The sequence below is a fragment of the Lepidochelys olivacea genome (genome assembly GCF_965140295.1).
Source record: "Lepidochelys olivacea isolate rLepOli2 genome assembly, chromosome: 2".
Lineage (NCBI taxonomy): Eukaryota > Metazoa > Chordata > Testudines > Cheloniidae > Lepidochelys > Lepidochelys olivacea.
The window spans coordinates 43,462,283-43,475,549 of NC_140412.1; the positions used below are offsets into that span (position 1 = coordinate 43,462,283).

At 42.9% G+C, this 13,267-nt stretch overlaps 2 protein-coding genes across 6 annotated transcripts in view; both read left to right on the forward strand.

Moving 5' to 3' along the window:
• The window catches only part of TP53INP1 (tumor protein p53 inducible nuclear protein 1), a 62,010-nt gene continuing 48,743 nt past the window's right edge, over window positions 1-13,267 (forward strand). For 2 of the 5 annotated variants that reach the window (XM_084619869.1, XM_084619875.1), the window contains exons 1-2: window positions 1-152; window positions 7,711-7,868. In XM_084619869.1, coding sequence (XP_084475995.1) covers window positions 7,808-7,868 — 61 coding nt within the window. In that variant the 5' untranslated portion in view covers window positions 1-152; window positions 7,711-7,807. Of the gene's footprint in view, window positions 153-498; window positions 708-7,289; window positions 7,869-13,267 lie in introns of those variants that run through there. The other 3 variants (XM_084619870.1, XM_084619871.1, XM_084619872.1) reach the window with 3 other exon arrangements.
• CCNE2 (cyclin E2) overlaps window positions 7,850-13,267 on the forward strand; it is a gene marked incomplete at its 5' end in the record, with an annotated part of 84,121 nt that continues 78,703 nt past the window's right edge. The window contains one exon of the mRNA XM_084619867.1: window positions 7,850-7,868. The remainder of the gene's footprint in view (window positions 7,869-13,267) is intronic.

Below are 13,267 nucleotides of genomic sequence, written 5' to 3' on the forward strand. Positions count from 1 at the left end.
GGCTGCCCGTAATAAAGTTGGCTGCCACCTCCCACTGTTTTCAGGGAAGCTGGGGCCATGCTCTCAGGAGTCACCGCGGTGCCTCGCTATGGTCCAGGGGGCTAGACGGGCCATGCCCGGAACTGTGAGGCGCAACAGAGACACTGGGAAAGGTGAGCGGGGAGCAACAGGGGGATTGTGGAGGTAGGTGTGGGCGGCTGCAAAGGATAGTGATGGGGTAGGAGATGGAGAGGGTAGAATGGCTGGGCCGCAGCCCGGGGGTACTGGTGGATGAGGGGAGTGTCCTCCAAGCAGCCCCCGCAGTATTGCCGGCTCTCACGAATTAATCGTGCATCATGGATTTTGCCGCCTGCAGGAGGAGCTGTTGCAATGATACAAGAGGCAACTCTGGTCCCACCATTTGCAGGGCTGGGCAGGAAGGCAGAGCTCTGTGCAAGAGCCTCTGGGCTCTGGACATGACAACAGCTCTGACACTAAGCCCTCCCTTCAGATATGGCTCCAGGGCTGGAGAGGAAGGAGTTGGAGAAAAGCAGTTGTTGGGCACCAGGCGGAGAAGACCCAGGGGAGTGCGGAGTCAGGAAAGTGGTGCCACAGGGTCCCAGATAAAGAAGTGCCAGGGCAGCAGGAGGCAAAACAATGTTGCTGAGGGGTCAAGAAGACAGTACTAGGAAATGCGTGGCCTCCCTTACCTCAGGGGTGAGGAGAGGGTAAGTGAAGTCTCCATCTGGGCTGTCAAGGAGTGGTGTACATTTCTGTGTGCATTAAAGGTTGAGTTTTCAACCTGAAATTATCACACATGCATTGGCAGAGGAATAGAGCGGAGTTGAAAAGTCTAAAGACAGACTAAAAGCATGATTTTGTTTAAAAAAAACCCTCATGATTGCAGGGGGGGTCTGGCTCATTAGTTTTTATCTCTTGAGGTTAGCAATATCAAATTTTATTTGAAATCAATGGGACCTGGGGTCCTCAACAAGTCTAAAAATTGGTCCCTACGTGTTTGAGATTGAGCACACAAAAACAGAGACAAAATTTGTAGCCATTTTTGAAAATTTGTATGTGATTTGTTCAAATCTATACAAGAAGCCAGTGGCAGAGCTGGGATTAGAATTCAGGAGTTTACGGTACCCACTCCTGAGATCAATCTACTACATAACATAGCAATTATGCCTATGAATCCAAAACTGATCTCTCTACTCCTGATCAAATCTTCTCTTTTTAGTTTTTGTAATTGATAATTCCTAATACTTTACCTGGGATGACCCACCACTACCTTCAGTTGTGTTCCTTGTGCCATATTATGGGACTGGGGCCTTGGATTGTGAACTCTTGGTGGCAGGAACAGTTGTTGTAGGCCAGTAATACTCAGACCTCACTGGTTCAGGAGCCAAATTAGCGATCAACATTACTGAAAAGAACCACAGTACTGCGAATTCATTGTTTTATTTAATATAGCACTGTATATTAATATTTAAATAGTATGACAGGGAAACTATTTAGCTTATATATAATATAAAACTCCCTGCAAAATGACTAAGTGTTATTAATAACATAGTAAAAGCATCCTGATTGGTAGTAACTTAGATTGGTTGATAATTAAATCAGTGTTTTAATATTACGTGTAGCAAAGAGCTACAGGAGACATATTAAAGAACCACTTGCAGCTGGGTGCCTCAGTCTGAGTAGCACTGTTATAGGGTATGCCTTCACTGCAGAGTTAATCTGAGTTATCTGCACTGGAGTTACTCCTCTCAAGTTAGCCTAGCGCAAGTTTGAGCAGCCACATTGTAAAATAACACTTGAACCACTAAAAAGAAAAGGAGTACTTGTGGCACCTTAGAGACTAACAAATTTATTTGAGCATAAGCTTTCGTGAGCTACAGCTCACTTCATCGGATGCATGCAGTAGAAAATACAGTGGGGAGATTTTATGTACACAGAGAACATGAAGCAATGTGTGTTACCATACACGCTGTAATGAGTGATCAGGTAAGGTGAGCTATTACCAGCAAGTGGGGGTGGGGGGGAGAGAATAACCTTTTGCATGCATCCGATGAAGTGAGCTGTACTACAAATGGTTCCCCCCCCCGCCCACTGGTAATAGCTCGCCTTACTTGATCACTCCTGTTACAGTGTGTATGGTAACACCCATTGTTGCATGTTCTCTGTGTACATAAAATCTCCCCACTGTATTTTCTACTGCATGCATCCGATGAAGTGAGCTGTAGCTGACAAAAGCTTATGCTCAAATAAATGTGGTAGCCTCTAAGGTGCCACAAGTACTCCTTTTCTTTTTGTGGATACAGACTAACACAGCTGCTACTCTGAAACTTGAACCACTGTATCTACATTAGTGCTGCACTCACTAGTGTGTGGCACTAGGACTTATGGGTGTATGTCCTACAGTTCCTTGCACTACAGTAAGATGAGACATTCTATACTTTCCCAGTGAATTGTGGGAAAACTTGTCTGCCCTTTCTGGGTACACAGAGGACATTGGGGGAAGGCATTAGAGGACTACCAGCATTCAAGTGGAGCTAGCCTTCATCCATATTGCAGAGTAGTCAAATTAGCTCCTGATGAGTTATGGTTAAGGCTGCGAGTTTGTCACGGAAGTCATGGATTTTGTGACTTTCCGGGACCTCTGTGACTTCTGCAGCGGCCGGTGTGGCTGGCCTGGGGGCCACCTAAGTAGCTCAGGCAGTCCCTGGGCCAGCCACAGTGGCTCCTGCTGGGGCAGTCTCGGGCCACCGCGCCCTCCTCCCCCAGCAGGAGTTTAGGTGGGGGACGCAGAGCTGGGGGTTGGGGCCTGGGAGTGGGCAAGGGCTCTGGGCGGTGCTTTACCTCGGGGGGGGGGGGAAGGGAGGGGTTCCCTTGAAGCGGTGACATACCTTGGCTCCTAGGCGGAGGCTCTGTGTGCTGCTGCTGCCTGCAGCCACTGCCCCCTCAGCTCCCATTGGCTGTGGTTCCCGGCCAATGGGAGCTGCGGAGCTGGTGCTTGGGGCAGAGGCAGCGCACAGAACTGCCTGGCCATGTCTCTGCTTAGGAGCTGAGGGATTTCCCCACTTCTGGGGAGCCATGGAGCTGGGTAGGGAGCCTGCCAACCCTCCTTTTCCCCCCCCCGCCCCCCCCCAGCACCAACGGCAGGGTGGATTTGATTTAAATCACTAGTCAGGAAGACTCGATTTAATCATGGATTTCTACATAAAAGTGCATTCTTGTTGGTTGTTACAACCTTAATGCATATTTCTCACAACTGAGAGATACATGTAGGTTTCATTTTTAGAAGGTACACACTATACATTTTTTAAGTGATTTCTTTGGAAACTTTTTTAGATTAGTTTTTCAGCTATTTCAGAAAATGAATGATTGGTTATTTCACTTACCAAAGGTAAATGAAGCAGATATTTATGAAGTCGTTGGGAGGTGAACTATCTCCAATTCAACAGGTTAATCATTAATATATGGAGGTTTTTCTTACCATGCTGTATTAGGAGGAGAACATCACTAGACAGACATTTAAATTGTTTTATTTAACTAAAACAACAACATTATATATTCATATGCTTCTTTAAAATATTATGATTTTTTGAGTTTAGTTAAACATTCAAATTTTTTAAAATCAGGTTTGTTTTTGTTTGTTTTTTAAACTCAAATAGTTAAATGAAATATTTTTTAAAAAAATTAAATCGACTATGGCAGCCAGGTCAACGGAAGAAACTTAAAATATTGGCTTCTGAATTTAACTCTGTCATCTTCACCCTCATTTTTCTGTTTGTTCATAATCTGGAAAAGGAAAAACAAGCTCTCCTGCTTTTTCAGGTCCCAAACGATTTCTCAGTTTGGAATGAATTAGTCCAAAGGAAGAAAATATTCTTTCTACACCGTCAGAAAAAGCTACTGCTGTTAAAAGTGAGATTATCATGTCAACAGTCTCTGAATCCAACTGCTTAAATGACTTCCACCAGTTCTCTGGTGTGACTTTCTTTAAAACATCATCAGCAAACCTATATTTCTTGAATGGTTCATCCTTAGCTCTGAAGCTTATTATAGTTGGCATTATGGAGGGAGGATTGCTGGATGTCCATGTCGTAGTCAACTTCTCTTCTTCTGCAGTTAAGGTTTGACCCTGGTACTGAGTATTGAGAATATTTGCAAGAAAATGAGCTGGAGATAGTGCTTGTCCCATTTGTTTTTTTTAATGGTTGTAATTTAACTCCTGTCATTGCGTATTTCTCTTCTTAAGATCTCACTCAATTCCTTCCAAATTTCAACAGCATCAACAATAAAACGACTATTTCCTTGCATTTTGTTCAAGGCTACAGAAATAGGCTTCTGAGTACTCAGCATATGTTCAGCATTTCTCTTAAGCCCAATGTTGACAACTTTGGCTGTGACTGTGAACAAAATTGTGAAAAAATAGATGCCACTAACTGTCATCAGATTAGGCCAGTTCTTGATATAATTCTCAAAACAGTCCACTACCGAGTTCCGTCGCACATCTTGTGGGAGAGTTAGCTTGGTTCCTCCCACTTTTTTTCAGAGCAGCTGCTGCAAAGTGGCTGTTACGGAAGTATTTTGCAATTTCAACTACATTAGCCTTTATTTCTGGAACACTGAAGTCTTTGGCTAGGAGGTGTATCAAATGAGCACTGCAACTATATGTTGTTAGCTTGGGACTCTTTTCACTCTCTTCTTGGATACATTTGCAGCGTTGTCTGTGACCAAGCTCCGTACTAGACATCTGAATTTTTTTCAAAGTTTGTTTATAGCTTTTACTGCTACTTCTTGTAAGTATTCTGCTGTGTGTGCATTTCCTGATGTATCAATTGTTTCTGTAAGGAAGACATTCTCTTTTGTTGTCACACAAGCACATACAACAGGATCATTGTGGACACTGCTCCACCCATCACGACACGACGACAATTTTCCCTCTAGACCTTTTGCATGCTGCTCAATTTCTCTTTCATACACTTTATCCTGCAATTTGCCTGCAGCATCTGCTCTGTTGGGTGGACTGTATCTTGGTCTTAATGACTGAACCATGTTAATGAAGTGTGGGTTCTCAATCATACGGAAAGGAGAGTTTGTTGCATAAACAAACCGGGCAGTTTTTTCATCAATTACCTATTTTTGTAATCTGCTGGTTCTTATTACAAACTTTATCTATGGTTGTTTCTGCATGATGGAGATTTTTTTTCTTCTTTGTGCCACAAGTGATATACTGTGGCTATATGACATACGTAATGTGACTGAAACACTACCATTGGCAGAAAACTCTGAAACTCTAGAAAATGATGGTGATCTTAAAGGTGGGTAGTCTTCAGAATCCTGTATGTTGAGGATGGCTTCTCCTAAACAAAATAAGTCAATGCCGTTATTTCATTATTATTACCATACTGCTCATTTAGTATTACTCATTGGATTCACTGACACTCAGTACCACTTTAAAAGTGAAATTGTAAAAGGAAGATCTGCCTATTTCAGCTATTTATTTTTTTATCACAACTGCATCTAAAATGATAGTACCATAGAGTAACAACTAAATTTTTTTGTTTAAACATGAGAATTCAAGAATAGTCCAGAAGGAAGACAGGCAGTCCTTAAGAAAGAAGTATGAAATAAAAAAGAAAAGGAGTACTTGTGACACCTTAGAGACTAACAAATTTATTTGAGCATAAGCCATCCAATGAAGTGAGCTGTAGCTCACGAAAGCTTATGCTCAAATAAATTTGTTAGTCTCTAAGGTGCTACAAGTCCTCCTTTTCTTTTTGCGGATACAGACTAACACGGCTGCTACTCTGAAACCTGAAATAAAAAAGTTTACCAACCTGAAGATCCTACATGTTCCTTTCATCATCTTCAACACAGCTTCCTCCTGAGATGGAACACTTCTCATGATGATGTTTCATTTGGGCAACCAGGCCTTGCATTTCTTTGTTGCACTGTTGGCATTTTGCACGCACGCATGCCTGTCTGACCCACAGGTAGAGGAACTTCATTAAAATATTCTCAAACTGGGTCTCTCTTACAGCCTGCTGCCATTATAGGTTTTCCCTTCTTGTGAGAGAATGGTATGGTAGATCTCAAATCAACGAAGGCTACACTCAAACCTCAAGACTTCTGGAATAAACAGTTTCACTTTGTTTCTACTGCCTGTCCCTCCCTTCTCATGTTTATCTCTAGACTTCTGCTCCTTGTCCAGATGTATTCCACCCCCAACAATCTTCTATTCATTGAACTTTTTGAAACTTTTGCACTTTTAGAGAGAGGTAAGGGATTGACTCTGTGTACACAAATTTGCAGAGGGACAATAGGGTTCAGGTCTTATTTCTCACCTCTCTATATTTATTTATTTTAACATGCTTGTTAACAGCAAAAATGTTTTTATCTCTAGAGACACAAATCCACAGCAAAACTAAGCATCTCTGATGGTATCTTCTAGACTGAGCACTGAGTCCCATTGGGTAGATAGAAAAATTAACCTAAATAATCTGTACAAAGGCCCCTGGGACCCATAAACTATTGGAACTCATTTACAAAACTTTTCTTAAACATTACATGAGTATATTGTCTCATACTATAGAATTAGAATTTATAATCCCTATTCCATTATGAGATATCCCTGAGCTATAATATCTTAAGTAAATCTATCTTTAGATTGGATTTTTTTGATAAAAATGCTATTTAAATAAAAAAATCTGCTTTTTTTAAAAAATCATTTATTTTTATCCACTCTGCCGGTGGGGGTCCCAGACCGCATGTTGCCACCCCCCCAGCACCCACAGTGCCCCCTTGGGCTGCCCCCTCGGTCTGCCCCCTCATGACCCTCCCCAAGATTTTAGTCGGGGTATATAGTACAAGTTATGAACAGGTCACGGGCCATGAATTTTTGTTTACTGCCCATGACTTTTACTAAAAATACCTGTGACTAAAATGTAGCCTTAGCTATGGTCACTCAAGCTTTAGCCTCTACCCCCTGATGGGCCAGCCTACTCTATTTAAAAGCACCATCACACTAAAGTTAAGGGTGTGTGGGTGGGTGGATGGGACTCAAGTTAGTGGCAACATTGACTTGAGTTAAATTTTCAGTGAAAACAAGCCCTTATTCTGTAGTTTGAAAAGCATTCTTTACATTTGCAATGCAGTATAATTAAAAATAACATTTCTGATCCTATTCCCAAATTAATCACAAAATAAGATAATGGTGATATTTATGTTCCTATTCCCAACTCAGTCACAAAATAAAGTAACAGTGATATTCCTGTTGGATTTAAAATCTCTTGTGACAGGATGTTCCAGGCCTTCACGGCCCTCTGTTGGAAGCTGCTGACTGGCTGTTCTGTTGCATCCTGCCCTAGGAAACAGTCTTGAGAGGAAAAGAACAGCAAATATTCGACCTCCCAGCTTGCCCAGAAGAGTAGCCATTTTGGAAACCAGTGAGATTTGGTCCTCCAGCAGCTAGAAGGACTGGGAGCCAGCAGCAACCAATCAAGGCCCACCAGACTGAAATAAAAGAAGCTGCCTATGATGAGCAAGTCAGTTTGTGGCTTGAGCCAGAGAAGTGAGGAAGGATGTTCCCTAGACTATTACTAAAGTGCCCTGGTCTGGTCCCAGGCTATAATCAGTGGCAGGAATTCAGAGGGAATCCTGCTGACCCAATTCAGGAGAGGAAATTTAGCTCCAAAGGGTAAGAAACTGTTTTGTTTATAGTTGGTCCAGAATGGCAAGGAACTGTACCCTGGAAAGGTTTTGGACTGTGTGATCCGGCCAGTGGGCTGAGCTACAGAAGACCTGCAGAAGTAGGCTGATGGCCTACTGGGAGCTGAAGAATGGGAGTACTATGTCTGGACCCAAGGTGGTGCTCAGAGGTAAGTCCAACCCACCACACCTCAGTTTTAATATTATGGAATATATGTACTGTGTAATGCTACTTCTTCCTTGCTTAACTCCCTGAAAATTTCCACAAACATTTTTCTTTTATTTTCCAGTAGAAAAGGAGTTGGATAAATGGACAAATCTGTATTTCAGTGAGAAAAGCGGCAGAAACACTGTTTTTACAAAGGGAACTTTCATCTTCTTGAAAGTATTATAATTAGCAATGTTTCAGAGTAGCAGCCGTGTTAGTCTGTATTCACAAAAAGAAAAGGAGTGCTTGTGGCACCTTAGAGACTAACCAATTTATCTGAGCATAAGCTTTCGTGTAGCTTACGAAAGCTTATGCTCAGATAAATTGGTTAGTCTCTAAGGTGCCACAAGCACTCCTTTTTCTTTTTGATAATTAGCAATGAAATCTTATAAAAAGATATTAAAATGATTAGCAAGTCATTTTAATTAGGCTATTGCCATTTTGATATTAACAAGAAAAGAATAAACTGAGTGTCTTATTAAATAGTGTTCCTGCCCTTATTCTCAGTGCATTGAATTTTGTGTCTTATTGTTCTAATTAAAGATACAGTAGTTTCCTTTAAACAGAGACATCATATATCCTGTATCAGCATTGGAAAAGGTACTTCAAGACTGTATTGACACTAACAAGTTAGCCCTTTGTATCATCAAATAGGGTGAAATGAGTTAATCTTTCAATTAGTTGCATTTACTTTGAACACCTTAAAAGCATAATTGGTGAGGAGGGACTTCTACAAAATGGTTTTCAGTGATATCATAATGGAAAAATTTGCAGGTCCTTTACTCCTCAGTGATCTTGCTTCATCACCCTGTTTTCAATATCTCAAAAATATTGCTATACCTGATGCATTCTTTTTACCAAAAAAAAAGTCTCAGAAAACCTCTACACCCTCCAATGTCCTCAGATCCATTGTTGTATTCATTTGGCCAAAATGCTGGTGACAAGAATGACTGGTAAATCTGGGAGTAGAACTCTGTTCTAAAGTAGGCAGCCATGTGCTGTTACAGACCTGATACTTCTATATGTAACACTAAAACTATTCAACCAAAGCCTTAATTGATGCTTAACTTACAGGAGTGCCCTGACAAAACATGACTAGCAGCAGTAATTTCACTTATTTTAACTCCCTAATAAACTAATGCATGTAATAACAAAGACACTTCTAAACCCAGTGTCTATTTCATATAATGTAGCCTCTAAGACTTTAATTACAGAGTAGCAATCTCACACTTTCAAATCTATTCTAGAGTTCCAAAGGTTGGAGCAGGTAATGACCATCGTTGTCACTGCATCATCTGGTTATTATGGCAAAGCCATAAAATATGTGATGCTCTCTGGGGCAGCCCCGGTTGTGAGGATCCTCACCACTTCCTGCCCTTAGCGTCAAGGAATCTTGTCTCTGCTTGCTGTGGCTTAGCTCCCTAAAACCAACAGTCTCTGGCAACATAACCACTACCTTCCAGGCGTCTGCAGACCTCGTTCTCTCTGTACAGGTAGCAACAGGTACACATCAACCCCCACCCTCTTCCTTGCTGTGTCCAGCCCCTTATCCACTGAACACCCATAGTGTTCCTTTGGGAATAGCAGGCCTGGTAATTCTAACACCAGCTTCTAATATTCAACTCAGGACCAGTACTTTGCTTAACACCACATATATATTTATAGTGAAAACAAGAATAAGTTTACTATCAAAGACTCGAGATTCAGGTGATAGAGAGTAACGATATTGGATACAAATGGTTATATATCGTACAAAACCATAACATGAGACCAAGTGTAACAAGAGACTAAGCTTAAATAACAGGTTAACTTCCTATCTAAAGTTTCTCACCCAAAATTCTCTTTAACACTTTTTCAGCCAAGGCTGGCTGAGACCCAGGCAGCGGGTACAATAGGCCAGCGAAGGCTCAGCCTTCCCTAGCGCAGCCGCTGCGGCGGGATTCCTGGTTGCATGTTTTTACTTAGTATTATTCAGTTTCCGGGGCAGCTGAGGAGGCGGTATCTGCTATTCAGCTTTCTAGGTTCATCAGTAATCTCCCTGGACTCCAGAGAGTTTACTGATGAACCCGGGAAGCTGAGTAGTAGATACTGCTTCCTCAGCCACCCTGGAACCTGCATGGCACATATAAAAAGCTCAGCGTTCTTCTGCTGAGCATCTGGGAATTTTGGGAGGGGGAAGTGTGCTACATTTCTCAGTCTCTATCCGGGGCTGCTCAGGCTGGCCTGGAGCTGGGGTGGCTCGGGTAGTAGAGGCTGTGTGATCGGGTTGGCCGGCCCGTGGTTCAGCCCACCAGCGCTGTTGGAGCTGCTCGGGTCAGCCCACTGGTGCAGCTGAGGGAAGGGGCTTGGGGTTCCAGCCAACCCAGGGGGGCTTCTCCAGTTGCGGGGGGGCCTTTGGGCTCTGGCCATGGGGGTGGGGCCTCATGTGAAAGGGGTGGGGCCAGGGTCTAGCCTTCCCGAAGGAGGGGTCCTCCCACTGCCCATGGGCCTAGTTTTCATTAATACAAACATGTCCATTTACTTTCTTTGTAAGGATACCCGGGTGTCTTCTTTCTATTTTACAAATACCCTCAATTCATTGCCTTTACTCAGAGACAGGATAACAACCCTCTGTACATGTGTCTATTTTTTTTTTTCCCTCTGCCCTCCTTTCCTGTTGATTTCACATCCTAGTGTACATATGACTTCGTATGCAAATAGGTATCCATTGTGTTGGCTTACAATGCTTAATTTACATCAAGACAGCGAGAAACATTTCTTATCTGCAATAACCTGTTTTTCACCTTTGCTGGTGAGTAATACCTTGATACAGAGTCTAAGAATATATTTTTAGTATACAGTATATACATACATGTGTCCTCTAGCTTTCATTTGAGACCTCAAATGGTAGTCTTTGGTGAACCAGAATCAGGATATTCTTGTAAGCCCTTTGCCAGGTTAAGAGGTTCTTGGGTCACAATCTGCTCAAATTCTTCCATGAATCTTTTTTTTCCTTAATGTCATAACTTTAAGCATATTTAATATTTGCTAAAGGTGCTGGAAAATGAAGTTTGCAATTTATCCACAGACCATGAGTGTAGCACTGGCTGCTTTCATGCCAATGTGTCTCAACACTGACCTAAAGAAATGAGAAAATAGCTCCATTCTCCATATCCACTGAAGTCTTTGCTGAGACTGACTACAATGGATTAGTCCCATAGTTGACAATGAGAGTTACCAGTGCTCAGAGGCACTCAGACTCGGCCCTTTTGGCAATTTTTTGTGGTGAGGGATGCAGCATCCTTCGTACCAAACTCCTGATTTACTTGCTGACATCCCCACTACCTCTCTGTACCCTTTTTGTACATTTGGCTACTGAGTTTTAAAGATCCTGTTAATCTGTCTTATACTAAGATGATATGCTTTGGCAAATATCCTTTGTTATTCAGTTAGACCTAGACATAAACAATTCTTGGGTGTGTCCTAGTTCCATTTAGACTGTGCCAAGGGCTGTCAAACTTGTGCCTGGTGACCATGACCCCAAGGGGCCTTTTGGTCAGCCAGAAAGAGCCGGAAAGCAGTGCCACTCTAGCCAGGCCCTCTGTGTACCCTAAATAGGGCAGCAAGTAGGAGAGGCACAGAGCCTTACACTGACTCTGCCATTCAGGGATTTCCCCCTATGCAAGAAGAATTCCTGGGTTACCTGGCTCCATCAGCTGGGGCCACACAAAAATGTCCTTTAGACCTGATTATTTTTTTCTTTCTTTCTGAAACTCAGCCTGAAGAAGATATCTTCTTAAATTTTGTCGAAGCTGCGTGTGAGTTATAGTCAATTTAACATGTGTGACTTCGGGGGGGAGAGTTCCTTTTCTTGGTGGGGGACCTAACACTCAAAACCATTTAGGATTTGAAACTTCTGTGTCCTTTTCTCTTAATTAGTGGATATTAGGGTTGCCAGGTGTCTGGTTTTTTACCAGAATGTCCAGTTGAAAGGGGAAGCTGGCAGCATCAGGTCAGCACAGCTGTCTGGATGCTAAAAGTCCAGTTACCTGCAGTGACTGGCCTCCGCTGGAGGTCACTGGCTGCTGCTGGAGCCTAGATGAGTGGCTCTGCTTAGCAGCTGCTGCTCTTCCTGCCCCCCAGCCTGACAGAGAGAACTGGCTGGCTCCCGGACCGAGCTCCAAGGTAGATACTGGTGCTGTGTGAGTGAAAGACATCTACCCCTGGTTTCTCCAGCACCTCACTCCGGGACCTCCAGGGCCCCTCGCTCCAGGGATGGACCCCACCCTGCTGTGCCCTGATTTCCCCACCCCAGCTCCTCAATCTGGGGGCTGACCCCTGCCATGTCCCAATTGGGCAGGCTCTGTGTTCGCTCCTCCAAGCCCAGCTCTGCAGGCAGCAGGTGAGTCCCAGGGGAAGGGGGAATGAGCAACGGGGACAGGGGTGAAGAACAAGTGATGATGGGGCAGAAGGCAGAGCTCAGAGGAAGAGGCAGGACAGGGGCGTGGCCTCGGAGAAAGGAGAGGAGCAGGGGTGTTCATGGATTAGAAACTTGACAGCCCTACTGGATATGATACTTTAACAATGTTTTACATTTCAGATCAAGTTTATTTTAAAGATTTTCCTACCAAGTTGTTAATTGCCAGCAGCTCCAGTGCCAAATTTAGTTATCCATGAATGTGTGATGAAAAGTACCACTTAAGTGACAAAGTATGTCACCATAAACTTTCCTTGATGTTATCTTCCTTCAGCTCATGCACAACCTCTCTTCTCCTATTTACTCCCCAGCAAATGTAACCCTTTTAGTACACGACACTTTCACCCTAACTGAGTTTAGGGCCTGATTCAAAGCCCATTGAAGTCAATGGAAACACTCCCATTGGCTACAATAGGCTTTTGATCAGGCCCTTATTCCCCAGCAGGTATAAATTGAAAGTTACTCTGTAATGGGAACAAAGATCGCTTGGGAACTAAGAAGGTATAGTTTCCTTTCTGGAAAGGCTCACCATTCCGCCAACTTTTTCTGAGTAATTTCAGTGAAGCACAGAATGTTGCAGCATGAGCTATACAAATGGCTCTTCAATCGTCATAGGTTCAAACTGTGGATGACTAGACGGTTGTGCAAAAAGGATATTCGTACAACAAGATTATATAGAAAATGAGTTGCTGTCATCTCTAGTACAAAATCTGACCACCCATAATGAGGCAATTAGGGCAAAATTTTAAAAAGTACTCGGCAATTGCAATTAGGATCAAGTTTTGAAAACAGCCCAGCTCCCATTTAATCACCTAAATAAGGGCCAGGCTTTCAGAAGCACTCGGCACTCCATGTTCTGAGTTCTCTTGAAAATGTGGCCACTAATTTTGATGTCTAAATGGGAA